Below are 12,206 nucleotides of genomic sequence, written 5' to 3'. Positions count from 1 at the left end.
TCGTTACGTCGATTCGGTGCCACACTGCCTAGGACGTTCTCCGCTACGCTGTTAATGGCTGTTTTCACGGCATTCCAACAGTCTTCAAGAGGGGCTTCATCCAGCTCTCCCTCTTCCGGCAGCGCGGTTTCGAGAGATAACGCGTAGTTTTCGGCGACCTCTGGTTGCTTCAGTCGCGCTAGATTATACCGTGGCGGGCGGCGGTATCGTATGTTGTTCACAACCGATAGTTTTTGACGTATCCTTACCATCACTAGGTAGTGGTCCGAATCAATGTTAGCGCCCGGATAGGTTCTGACGTCGATAATGTCTGAAAAGTGCCGACCATCTATCAGAACGTGGTCGATTTGTGATTCTGTTTGGTTGGGTGATCTCCAGGTGTACCGATGGTAGAGGTTATGCTGGAAGAAGGTACTACGTATGGCCATGTTCTTGGAGGCGGCGAAGTCGACAAGTCTTAGGCCGTTTTCGTTCGTTTGCGGGTGAGCGCTGAACCGTCCAATCACCGGTTTGAATTCCTCCTCCTGACCAACCTGAGCATTACAGTCCCCGATGATAATTTTGACATCATGTCTTGGGCAGCGGTCGTATTCACGCTCCAACTGCGCGTAGAATTCGTCTTTGTCATCATCGGTACTTCCGAGGTGAGGGCTGTGCACGTTAATTATGCTTATATTGAAGAATCGGCCCTTGATTCTTAATCTGCACATTCGGGGGTTGATCGGCCACCACCCGATCACCCGCTTCTGCATCTCGCCCATCACTATAAAAGCTGTGCCCAGCTCGTGTGTATTGCCGCAGCTCTGGTAGATGGTATGACCATCTCTATACGTACGTACCATCGTTCCTTTCCAGCATACCTCCTGCAGCGCTACGATGTCGAACTTGCGGCTCTTCACTTCTTTAGAAAGCACGTGGGTACTTCCGAGGAAATTTAGAGACCGACAGTTCCATGTTCCTAATTTCCAATCGTTAGTCCGTTTTCGTCGCCTGGGTCTTTGCCGATTGTTCCGATTAGAGTTATTATTATTACTTACGGAGTCCATTGCTTTGGTTTTTTTTAGTGGTTCAGGCTTGCAAAGCCCGCAACCAACCCCACAGTATCGCCGGAGGGCCAACGTAGCTCGAAGGAGCCCTCCCCCCCGGTCAGCATACGACCTTGGTTTCCACCGGGGTTGGTTACCCGATCTCCACCCGAGGTTGCTCGTATCCCGGCTGGTACCACGAGGAGGTTGGGGTAGGAGTTGCTAGGTAAGAGGCTATGAACCACTGTGGGGTCTATTTTATGCCCAGTGCACAAGGCACCGATGGTACGCATTACCAAGCCATTTACCAGCCTTGTATTGAATCTAGCTGTGTCTTAATCTTCAGTGTTGGTATAGTTCTCAGATCCCACCCAACTCTGATAGGACCTACGGGCTCCCTGATAGGAGGCACCAACAGTGGAGTTCATTGAAAAGATTGGGAGCTTCATCATTAGCCGTCCCTCTAGTCGTCTCCCCTACGAACAGGATGGGTGGTTTGCTTTCGCACGTCATGTCCTATTCGCTCCCGGGGTATATATTCCTCTTCTGTTTTTTGGGGATCGACTTTTCTCTATGCTAGGCAGCTCCGATCCTCGTTTTCTTTTCCTTCGTTCAGTGCCTGTAAGTGCTTCTAAGTATGCTTCCAAATGTATCGTTATGCAAAGCAGATGCTACAGATGGTCATCTGACTTAAAATTACCAAATTATAAGAGCTAAATAAATAACTATGACCACCGCGTTTTTAGAGATTCAGTTTCAGTGTCCATTCAAAACATCAGTTGACGGTATTTTATTTTTCGGTACAGCAAATTTAATATCTACTTATACATTTTTCCTTGACGCATCAAAAAACAAAACAAAAAAAGCATTACCTCTGTATTAATGTTGAATTTGATGCTGGCTCGTTGCAGTGCGTTGTTATTAATATATAGGTTTAATTTTTTCCTGCTGTCGTTGAAAATCGCCATACCGAATGATACATACCTTAACGGAAATAGAATGTCATCCGGACGACAAAGGCAAGGCTATTCGGTTGTTTTAGATCCTCATATCATCCTGCAAGAAAAAACAAATAAAACACTTCTTCAAAATCCATCATGTACAATAGATCATGTATTATACATATATTTATAGCAGTTACAACAGTTATCGGGGGTTTTTATTACTGATCTACACCCTGGCAACGCTCACGGTGTCACGGATGTTTTACGAACAGAACCTATATCGATTAGAGTGTATTCTGTGTCATGCACGATCCGTCTGTTCTATTTTGCCATGTTAAGTTATGTTTCTGTTATGTATCCTTCCACTTTCTACAGACTTGTTTAGTTCCTTCTACTTACGCTATGCTCTAGCTCATATTAATAACCGATAGCATTATCCTCTATAATTTATTATAACATTTTGCATCTCTCACTTATGTCCACTAGAGTCAATTTGTCACTTCCGTTACTAGTTTTTCTCATCGAATAATTTCCGTTGTAGTACAAAAATACTGCCGCGTACATATTAACTATATCAAAAGCACCGCTCACTTGCATAAAACAAAAGCTAAACAGCGAAACAAAAGAGAATCCAATCAGTAGCAAAAATGGCGAGAGCGGTAAGCATGACAAGCATGGCTGCTGAGTTGTTCAGATGATATTGTCTTTTATGTTCGAGAGAACTTAAGAGTAGATACAAATCACGTTAATTTGTAACGAAAGCACGCTTTCAAAGCAATTACAAATTATTAGAGACAGCAGAGACGGAAAGAAAATTCTATGAACTTTCTTCGATTCACCTATAACGCCACTCATCACACGCGTATTTGGGTTTCTTGGACGGAAAACAGTACACTTTCATCATCAGCATTATTCTATTGTTGAAAGAAAACAAAAAACCAACTGAATGACTTTCAAAGCATGAAAAGTGCAAACCGAAAATTCGAAGCCAATACACTCGATATTTCGTTTTGTTTTTTTTTTTTTTTTTGAGCCAGCTTTTCCCCTAAATTGCCATTCCGTTACTCAGTTCAACCGTCGTCATCCTAAAACTATTAATATTTTCAGTTACTTACACGATTCAATCAATCATCATAATATAATATCGCTCTTCATCTGTGTAGTGTTGGGGGTGTATTTACATTTTACGCGCAAACTCGTATTCGTTTTCTTTTTCACTCAAATTCTCCAGCAAACGCCCTAATAATCACTAGCAGTATGCTTTTGCTTTAGTCTCCTCTACCGGTAGATTAGTAGTATGTTATGTTTAGATTTTATAACGTTAGGTGTTAGTTAATAATAGTACTGGGAGATGAATTTTTCGAAAACAAATGTTTGGCTCTACAAGTAGGGTTTATTTAAGAAGGGAAGTCACACGCAAAATTTCGCCGCAATAGAGTAGTATAAAAATTCCGTTCCGAAAAAATTTCAAAAGGATCTCTGATAACCCTACAAAAACGTTCAAAATCAATGACAGAGAAAAAACAGCCGATTTTACTCGCATGGCCCAACCCAGCCCGGCCCGGCGTGCTTGCTAGGTGGCAAATTAAAACTTAACCGTAATGTTTACGTTCCAATTCGGACCTCATTCGAGCGGTGTCGGTTCCTCGGGAAAACCGGACACTTCCGTTTGCTCCAGCACCGGGTTGCCGTCACATTGATAGGATATTCGAAGACGCATACGGAGCGTTGCCTGCGAAGAGTATCAAGAAACTTTAATAGAATCGTAATCAACGGGTTTTTTTCTTCGTTGGGTTTACCTTTGCAGTGCTCGATACTCGCATTTCTTGCGTGATGGTGCCACCGGGAGGTAGTGTAGAACCAGAGGGCGAAAGCATCTGCAGCGAGAAACTTCGAGGAACGGCAGCCTGGTGGAAAACAAAACAGAAAGGGTACAAATTCGGCGTAATGGAAGATCGACAGAACACTCACCTGGAATAGATATTGTTCTAGAGTGGTTAACGAATTATTCACAGCGGTCATTATGATCTGTAAGCAACCACCACTCTGCTTGGATAGCAACTGAACTAGTAGACCATCCTTATCTAAAGCTGTCAGAGTTTTGGAGTTCTCCTAAGAAAATAAACCGAAAAATTATAAAGCCACTGCAAGTGCTCAAACGACAATTCGGCACAAACCTCATTATTATTGATCGACGAGAAATCACCGAAGAGGCCAGTACTGTTACCTAGCGGAGACGACACACCGCCCGTAGTTGGCATCGTTACTGTCGGTGCCGCCGTCGGCGATGTCAGGTTGGAATTCAGTAGATTATCTAGCCCTCCGAAGGAGGAAGAGCCGGAAACCAATGGAATCGTCGGTACCGTACTCGTTGACTTAATACTATTGTCATTCAAACTGTTTAGATCCAAACCGACACTGCCGAGTGGGGCAACAGCCGCTGGTGGTGTACTGACGGGAATGTCCAGTCCACCGAGCAGATCGAGCAGATCCTGATTATTGGAAGCACTGGTTGTCGGAACTTTCCCATTAACAGTGGACGAAATTATGGAATTGGTAGACGGAATCAGACCAATTCCGTCGACCGGGTCGTCACTACCTCCAAGCAAATCTAGGAGGGCATTCTGAGAAGACAAAAGCAAATGTTATCTATATTCAAACAATAACCCTTTAGAAACTCACGGAATCTGATCCGATCTTTGTGGCAGCACTTGGGGACACGAACCCGCTAAGTTCCACTTCGTCGCCACCACTTTCAATCAGATCGATACTGTTGGAGTGCTCGTCGTAAATGCCACCGTTATCGTTACCGTTGGAAAGTGACTTCTGAATCTTCGGCATTTTCTCCAGCAATGCCGGACGCAGATGGCTGTAGTCGCGGAAGAGCTGAGAAAATTCTACACCACGCTGTTGCAAATCGATATTTAGATGGGTACCGAATGCTTCGATGATCTGTTTCGCTTTTATCTCTCTGTTCAGATGAAACACTTGTAAAAAATATGTTTTGTTTTATACACAACCCGGGTGAACTTACTCCTCGCTGGTTTTAATTCTGGTGCTCAGCTTGGCCAACGATACGAGCGCGTACTGTTTGCTAGTCGTCGAGACCGAGGTAGACCACAGCAGCTTCTGATACAGATCCACCAGGTCACCCTCTGCAGGAATTTCAACATCTTTTGTATAGAGATGTGCAAGAAAAAGCGAAAACAAACAAACAAAAACTACGTTCTACTACTGCTGATCTACTACTATGTGTTCGGCGGGTGTTTGAAATTACAAAACATTACCTTCCAAACGTTCACTGCTCAACAGCAGATCTCCGTATTCACCAATCGTCCAAACGGCCACCTGCAGCAACGGCTGCTTGTCTTCGAACGAATTGGTAATGTTGTGAAGAGAATCCCACAAGCGAAGACCTATGTACGCTTGTTCCTCCGGTGGACTGTTGAGGATTAACTGGATCGTGGAAGAAGTGACATCGTCTCGGACGTAATTTCCGGCCTACAATCGAATTCATCACTTACTTGTGTTTTAATAATGCTAGTTAGGCCAAAATCTTACCGCAATCAGCACACTCAGCAGCGTGTCTAACCGCCAACGGATCGACGAAGCATACCGTTCGGCCACGTGTACCATCCGGCTGCTGCATTGCGCCTTGAACTCGGCGTCCGCCTTCTCGAGGAAGATGAGCAACTCCTTGGACATCGCACGAATGTTCTGCGAGTTGATCAGTGCGAAGGACAGTTCCATCGCTCGGCGCCGTATCGATACATCCGGATCCTTGAGACACTCGAGAATCGTGCTGCGGTGTCGCTGGACGGCGGAAATGTCGGCGTGCACCGTGCGGAGCAGTGTGTTCAGCGCAACGTAGCGAATGTTTTTGTCGCTGTTCAGCAGGAACCGACCGAGGATGTTAACTGCCAGCACGCGTAGGCCACCTTCCGATCTGCGGCGGGATGACAAAAGTGGTTAGTATCTGACAGTAACTAAATATAAAAGGTTTGCATGGCTTTTAGAAAAATAAATTATTAAAATGCTGTGGAATTTTTGAACAAGTTGCAACAAATCTTGATAATATAGTCTTATCCTACTTTTGCGAAACGTATTGGGGAGATCTGTAATCGTAACTTATTTACAACGTTTCAGTCTCTTGTGCTCTGCAGGGGATTAACTTAGGACCAATGTACTTTCAACAGTTGGTTGGTTCAAATGCTCGTCTATTTTATGTCTGTTTTAAATAACTTTTAGCAGCACATTGCTAATTTGTTTTCGGCCTTATCCGTGAGAAAACAGAGCAAAGAATGGCCTGCCGAACTAATACACTACTGTCAGCTGAACGGCGTTCATCGGACCCAAGATTCCATATCTATCATTGTTGCTTTTTATCTAGTATGTTATACTTTGTTTTACCAGATGGAATAAAATTGATAAAATAAAAGCAGATAGCTTAAAGTGATAGAATAAAGGGCAAAACTAAGTATAAGAAAGATGCATAATCCTATTCTTCTCTTTGTGCGTTATTCTAACCAATATATTGCTATATTTTGTTTATCTAGAATTGACTCACCCGAATTCCATACCAGAATCTTGACCAAATTATATCATACAACCATATAAAAACCCTCCAAACTGTCTTACAGGACCATGCCGAAGAGCCCAGGGTTCCAAAAAACTCTACACAACGGCATAATTCACAGACCGTTATCTCAAAAACCTGCAATGCCCGAACCTAGCACCGCAGAATAAAATATAATCCGGAAAGATTCCCTTACAAAAATCTCAACAGTGACGGAAACCTCCAAAGAAAAATCCAAGCTTCGCCCCACTTCATCCCAACCTGTAACCGAAAACATCTCCTAGTATTATAAAGTCGTCCAATACTGAAAGTCACACGACAGCGTCTCTTTTCGTATCCGAGTCATGGCCATGAAGAATCAACCCATGAAGTCATAAAATTTACATCTCATGAAAACAAACACCCGCTCCCCCACATAAATGTTAACAAATTCCGCCAGAGATCCAGGAAAAATACCACTAAAGCCGAAAAAAACACTGAGGAAGCCTGTAAGTCGTAGGCAAAATACGTATCTGTCGTGAATAAAATCTACATAGTAGAATTAAATTGGATAAGTTTTCTTCTTTTTTAGTTTTCGGTTTCGTATTCTACTAAGGCGCTCCAAAAACTTCAGTCAGGAGAAGGAGTGCTAAAAACTCGAGTAGCTGCACCGCCTTCCCCTTACACGGAAGTTCTATCAGTGACTCAACGAATCTTGCAGAGGCCTTGTGCCGCGGGCCAACTTGTGCAGACATGAAAATGGAGGTATTTTGACCGACGACCGTGCGATAATCGAAAGGTGAAAGTAGCACTACGATGTCCTACCTGAATGATTTGCAGGTGGAAGACCGTAATAGTGGAGGAAACGACTTTATTGGTGAGCAAGCAACGAAGATGTGCCCCTCCATCGCTAAGCAAAGTTAAGCAAAGAAGCCATTCAGTGGCTGAAGAACAATAAAGCAACAGGAAAGGACGGCATTGAAGCTAAACTTATTAAAATTTCAAGACAGCTGTTTGCATCGATTGATCAATTGTCGAGAATTAAGATACGGAACGACTACCGGAAGAGTGGAGACGGGTTTATTTGCCCGATCTACAAGAAAGGCGATTGTGGATTGTGAGAACTCCCGAGCGATCACTATCCTGAATGCCGCCTACAAAGTGCTATCCCAAGTCATCTTTCATCGACTATCGCCAATAGCCAATGGATTTGTGTGAAGCTATCAAGCCGGCTTCACGGAGAATCGGTCTACAACTACAATGGCAGTAGATCCTCCAGAAGTGCCGCAAATTCCGAGTTCCCACGCATTACCTGTTCATTGATTTCAAAGCCGCATATGATAGTGTTAATCAACAAAAGCTAAGGAAAATTTTGGACGAAAACGGCTTTGCGGGTAATCCACCCGACATCACTGGATCCCATCCATCGTCCAAGATAAGTCTCGTATTATCTTGGCTACGATGGATGGGATCCAGTGATGTCGGGTGGATTGTCGAAGCTATTCGAATCTCGCAGGGGACTTCAACAAGGAGATGGTCTTTCTAGCCTGCTATTCAACGTTATGCTTGAAGGTGTTATGAAACGAGCAGCGATCAAAATACGGGGATGAGTTTGAGGTAGTCGACGAGTTCGTATACCTTGGCTCACTGGCAACAGGGGATAACTATACCAGCCTGGAGATTAAAAGGCGTATTATCAGCGGAAGTCGGGCCTAATACGGACTCTACAAACACTTTTGGTAGAACATTCTGAGCCTCCGTATAAAGTGCACACTGTACGAATGCTCTACAGGCATGAAACGTGAACACTGCTAGAAGAGAACCTGCGACCACTCGGAGTTTTCGAATAGCGGGTGTTAAGAATCATCTTTGGTAGTGTGCAAGAGAACGGTGTATGGGAGAAGAAGAATGAACCACGAGCTCGCGCGTCCTTACGGCGAACCTAGTATTCAGAAAGTGGCTAAAACTGGCGAGTACGTTGGGCAGGACGTGTTGTTAGAATGCCGGACAACTATCCTGCAAAAATGGTTTTCGCATCGAATCCGGAAGGAATAAGACAAAGAAAGGAGCAGTAACCGAGCTGGTAAGACCAGGTGGAAAGAGATCTGGCGAGCACTGGATGCCCGCGGAACTGGAAACCAGCTGCCATAGACCGAATTAGATGTATGTACTATTATGGCGGTTTTCATGTCCAATTTTGGTCCTTAATGCCATCATAAGAGTGTAATAAAACCCAAATTGTTACTTGGGCAGAGCTTGTCATAAGACGTAAGGCCGACTAAGTAAGTAAGTTAGCATCTACAGTCAAGTGAGAATGCAATATCATTGAAGTATTACTTTCATTTAAGTATATTTAAGGTCCCGATCATCACAAATACCTTCAAGAATAAATATCGTTGTCATATCAAGTTAGTTGACGTACAAAACCGTACAAAAACGTATATTAATGCTACACATACGTCGCTTTGCTTGAATTTTTTTATGAAATGAGATAAAATTTGAGTAAAATAAAAACCACAAGTATTAGAACTAGAATCTTCATTTCAAAGGCTTTTAGCAACGAGCATTTTCTAAAATTTTTCCATTCCAAACAGTAATTTTTCTCTAAATTGAAGGTTAGTTTATTGAAAAGCCGACTCTACTCACTTGATGTCCATAATCGATAGCACGGTTTCGTACAAAATCGTATTGCCGACATTTTTGCTAGTTTCCGTGTTGGTGGCTACCTGCGCCAGGATGTCGTTCATCGCTTCGGATGCATCCGGATCGTTGTGGCCCAGTATTCTCAGCAGTCGAAGTATTTTTACCTGAAAGGAAGAAACACAAAAAAAAACATATCCGATATCGTCAGACACATCAGACAACCGTTCGGTGACAAACGATGCATACAACAGCTTTGAGCGTGCACACGAAAGATGATATTCACCTGCAGAAAGGGGTCACTCACTCCGCTGACGTCATGCTCGGGCGAATATCCGGCCAGTATGAGGTTCTTCAGGATTCGCACCAGATTGGGAACGATCTGATGTTGGAGTATGAAGTGAGGAAGAAAAAAAAACAGTTGAACAAAAACGAAATTCTCATTAGAAAGGCATTGAATCTCCATTAGTGGTGATTCTCTCCGTTCGCTTTAGGAGAGCTTTAAAAGTGTTGTAGGTATCTCACAACTTTTTTCTGTTCCATATGGATGATTTCTTTCGGCAGATTTGCAGCCGGTTTTATGTTCGTGTAGGATGGTTTGTGGGATAATGAGTGGCTGTGTTGTGGGGGTATGTTGGCGAACATGAAAAGAGCGACAACAAAGGAAGAAAAAAGTGCCTTTATTGTGATGCATTTGCAGCCTCACTCGATGATGCACTTTTTCCTGTCACAATTAACGACGGCGGCGGCGGCAAGGAAGGAAGTAAAGCTAATGGAAGGAGCACCCGCACAGACAATTGTCGTAGAGCAAATGGCTATAGCGCGAAAAAATAAGTGGATTTTTTTTAACAATGAGCAGAGACTGATTATAGTTACTATGGAATGCATTCTCTAACAATTTGTGCGAGAGTAGTTCTGGTTGGATTAAAAAAATGCAACAATCACCGATTGGTTTAACATGTTCAACGGTCCGGATGTTACCGAATCGTGTTCCAACCGAACTCTGTTTGAATTGCCTCGGTCGTTGACAACAAGCCTATGATGAAAATAATAATAACCAGAAGCGTTTGCTAATTAATGAAAAATATTACTGACCAAATGCGCTCACATTCGCAGTAGCAACAATAACAGGACACTGAAAAAGAATGCAAGCATGTACAAATTTCCATTGCTAATGAGTCATGCAATAAAAAATGCAGGCACAGAAAAGCTTACGGCAGACTGGTCTGTATGTCGGAAAACTTTTACAAAAAAATAGCTCACAATAATTAGTCATTCCTGTGCTGAGTGTATTCAGATTAGCAGACTCCATCCGACAAAAAATGTCGCATAAACAGGAAGTTTGAGTAAGTCAAATTACACTAAAGCGATAAACACAACATAGAACACAGAATTTGTTTTTTTTTGTAAAAAAGCATACAGTTTCCTTCAAATTGCTCTAAAATGCAAGCTTAGATGGGTTACGGAACGAAAAAATCCAATTCAATTGTACATGAAATGGGTTAGAGAATCGATGGATGCACAACAATAAGGAGATTAAGATGAGCAGAGAACGAGACAACACAAGTTTAGTCACGTTTCCATACGGACTTCGTCTTGATTTCACAGAGACATAACAAGAGGTGGAAGCGATTGAGTTTTTTTTGTTTGAATGATAGTTGTTGAAATGGGATAGCCTTCCAGAGCGGGTCTGATCGATTCCAATCATTTCGGTTTGTACTTTAGCGAGTGAAAAAGTTGAGAAAATATAGGAGAAAGTCGGAACACATTTGTACTGGTGGCTTTTTTTCTAGCTGGATTTTTGTAACTTTAGAGGAGGCAGGTTAAGGGGGACGGCATTACCTCTTGGTTTCCACTATCCTGGCAAGCAATAAAGTATATGTAAGGTAGTACACCAAGAAAACGTTAAGTTTTAGATCGTACTGCTACTAGTAGGTGAGTTGATCGGATATTCGAGCATGATAGTATGACGATAATAATTTATGTGTTGCCAACGTGAACTAGACAAAGCTGTCTTTATCTAATTGACCGGGGAAGAAGTGTTAAACAATAAAAGATATTTAAAAATGACCAAAAATTAAAAAAAAACAGTTTCTATTATTATTATTGGAATATGAGAGTGATTGAAATATTGCTTATCGCACTAAACATCGTCGACGGTGTGCACCGTCAAATTTACTTTGCCAAAAACTACGACTTCTAAGTAGATTCTACACAGAGCTAGCTGAAACGAGCTGCACGTTCTAGATTGTAGTACACTACTGGTGAATTACCAAAAATGTGACAAATTTACGTTCATTGTAAAATTTCAAAACAAAACGAGCGATTCAAAACTTTTAGTTTTTGATTGCTGGTAAAAATGAGTCGGAAATGAAGTAGGGATGATTCCATCGTATGAAAAAAGAAAACTCATCGGCCGTAATCGGTTTGATGTCGAAAAAACGGGTTTAGTTTGGGAATCAAATTGGGGACAATGTTTAACATTTTTAATGCAAGCGTAAAAATTACCTTCTTAAAGTGAGTCAGCGTGTCCTGGCTTTTTTCGCACATCTCCGTTATGAGGGTAACGCCGGCGATTAGAATACCTGGATAGAACGAACACATACAAAAAAAGAGTTAAAGTTATTACAGTTGTGTTTTCCACAAATAATTAATTTTTATGATTGGCGTTGTCATATCAAATTTCTTTTTTTTCCCCAGCAGCAATTTAAGTTTTATTACGTTCGTCTAGGGGTTTTCATGACAACTATGAGCTCCACTGGAACCTTCTGATGACCGCTATAATACAGCCTTCCGATCAATTGGTCCACTCTTCAGAAGGCTTTTATAACCTTCTTAAATGTCATACTATAAGCTCAACAAGTCTTAATAGGCTCTGCTGAAAGCAGAAATAAAACCGATTAACCGATAGAATAAATAATAAATTTTCAGCAGTTTCCGTAGTTGTGCAGCATATGCGCATTAAATTTTACCGTGCATATTGGTATAATAGATGGATAAAATCTACGTGCCATCAAAATTTTGCAATTTTTGAAAACTAGT

The 12,206-nt window shown here is 42.2% G+C and overlaps 1 protein-coding gene across 3 annotated transcripts in view; it reads right to left on the bottom strand.

Moving 5' to 3' along the window:
- Nucleotides 1–2,122: 2,122 nt before the first annotated feature.
- Nucleotides 2,123–12,206, bottom strand: part of LOC128739193 (AP-1 complex subunit gamma-1) — a 39,202-nt gene continuing 29,118 nt past the window's right edge. For all 3 annotated transcript variants that reach the window (XM_053834626.1, XM_053834629.1, XM_053834628.1), the window contains exons 6-16: nt 11,673–11,749; nt 9,451–9,546; nt 9,171–9,331; nt 5,531–5,915; nt 5,257–5,470; nt 5,004–5,142; nt 4,652–4,940; nt 4,147–4,593; nt 3,941–4,081; nt 3,769–3,876; nt 2,123–3,701 (exon numbers count right to left, since the gene is read on the bottom strand). In XM_053834626.1, the coding sequence (XP_053690601.1) occupies nt 3,594–3,701; nt 3,769–3,876; nt 3,941–4,081; nt 4,147–4,593; nt 4,652–4,940; nt 5,004–5,142; nt 5,257–5,470; nt 5,531–5,915; nt 9,171–9,331; nt 9,451–9,546; nt 11,673–11,749 (2,165 nt within the window). In that variant the 3' untranslated portion in view covers nt 2,123–3,593. The remainder of the gene's footprint in view (nt 3,702–3,768; nt 3,877–3,940; nt 4,082–4,146; nt 4,594–4,651; nt 4,941–5,003; nt 5,143–5,256; nt 5,471–5,530; nt 5,916–9,170; nt 9,332–9,450; nt 9,547–11,672; nt 11,750–12,206) is intronic.

Source organism: Sabethes cyaneus, chromosome 3 (genome assembly GCF_943734655.1).
Source record: "Sabethes cyaneus chromosome 3, idSabCyanKW18_F2, whole genome shotgun sequence".
NCBI classification, from domain to species: Eukaryota; Metazoa; Arthropoda; class Insecta; order Diptera; family Culicidae; genus Sabethes; species Sabethes cyaneus.
The sequence above is the reverse complement of the archived record's forward strand: the minus strand, read 5'-3'. Positions and strand labels throughout refer to the sequence as shown.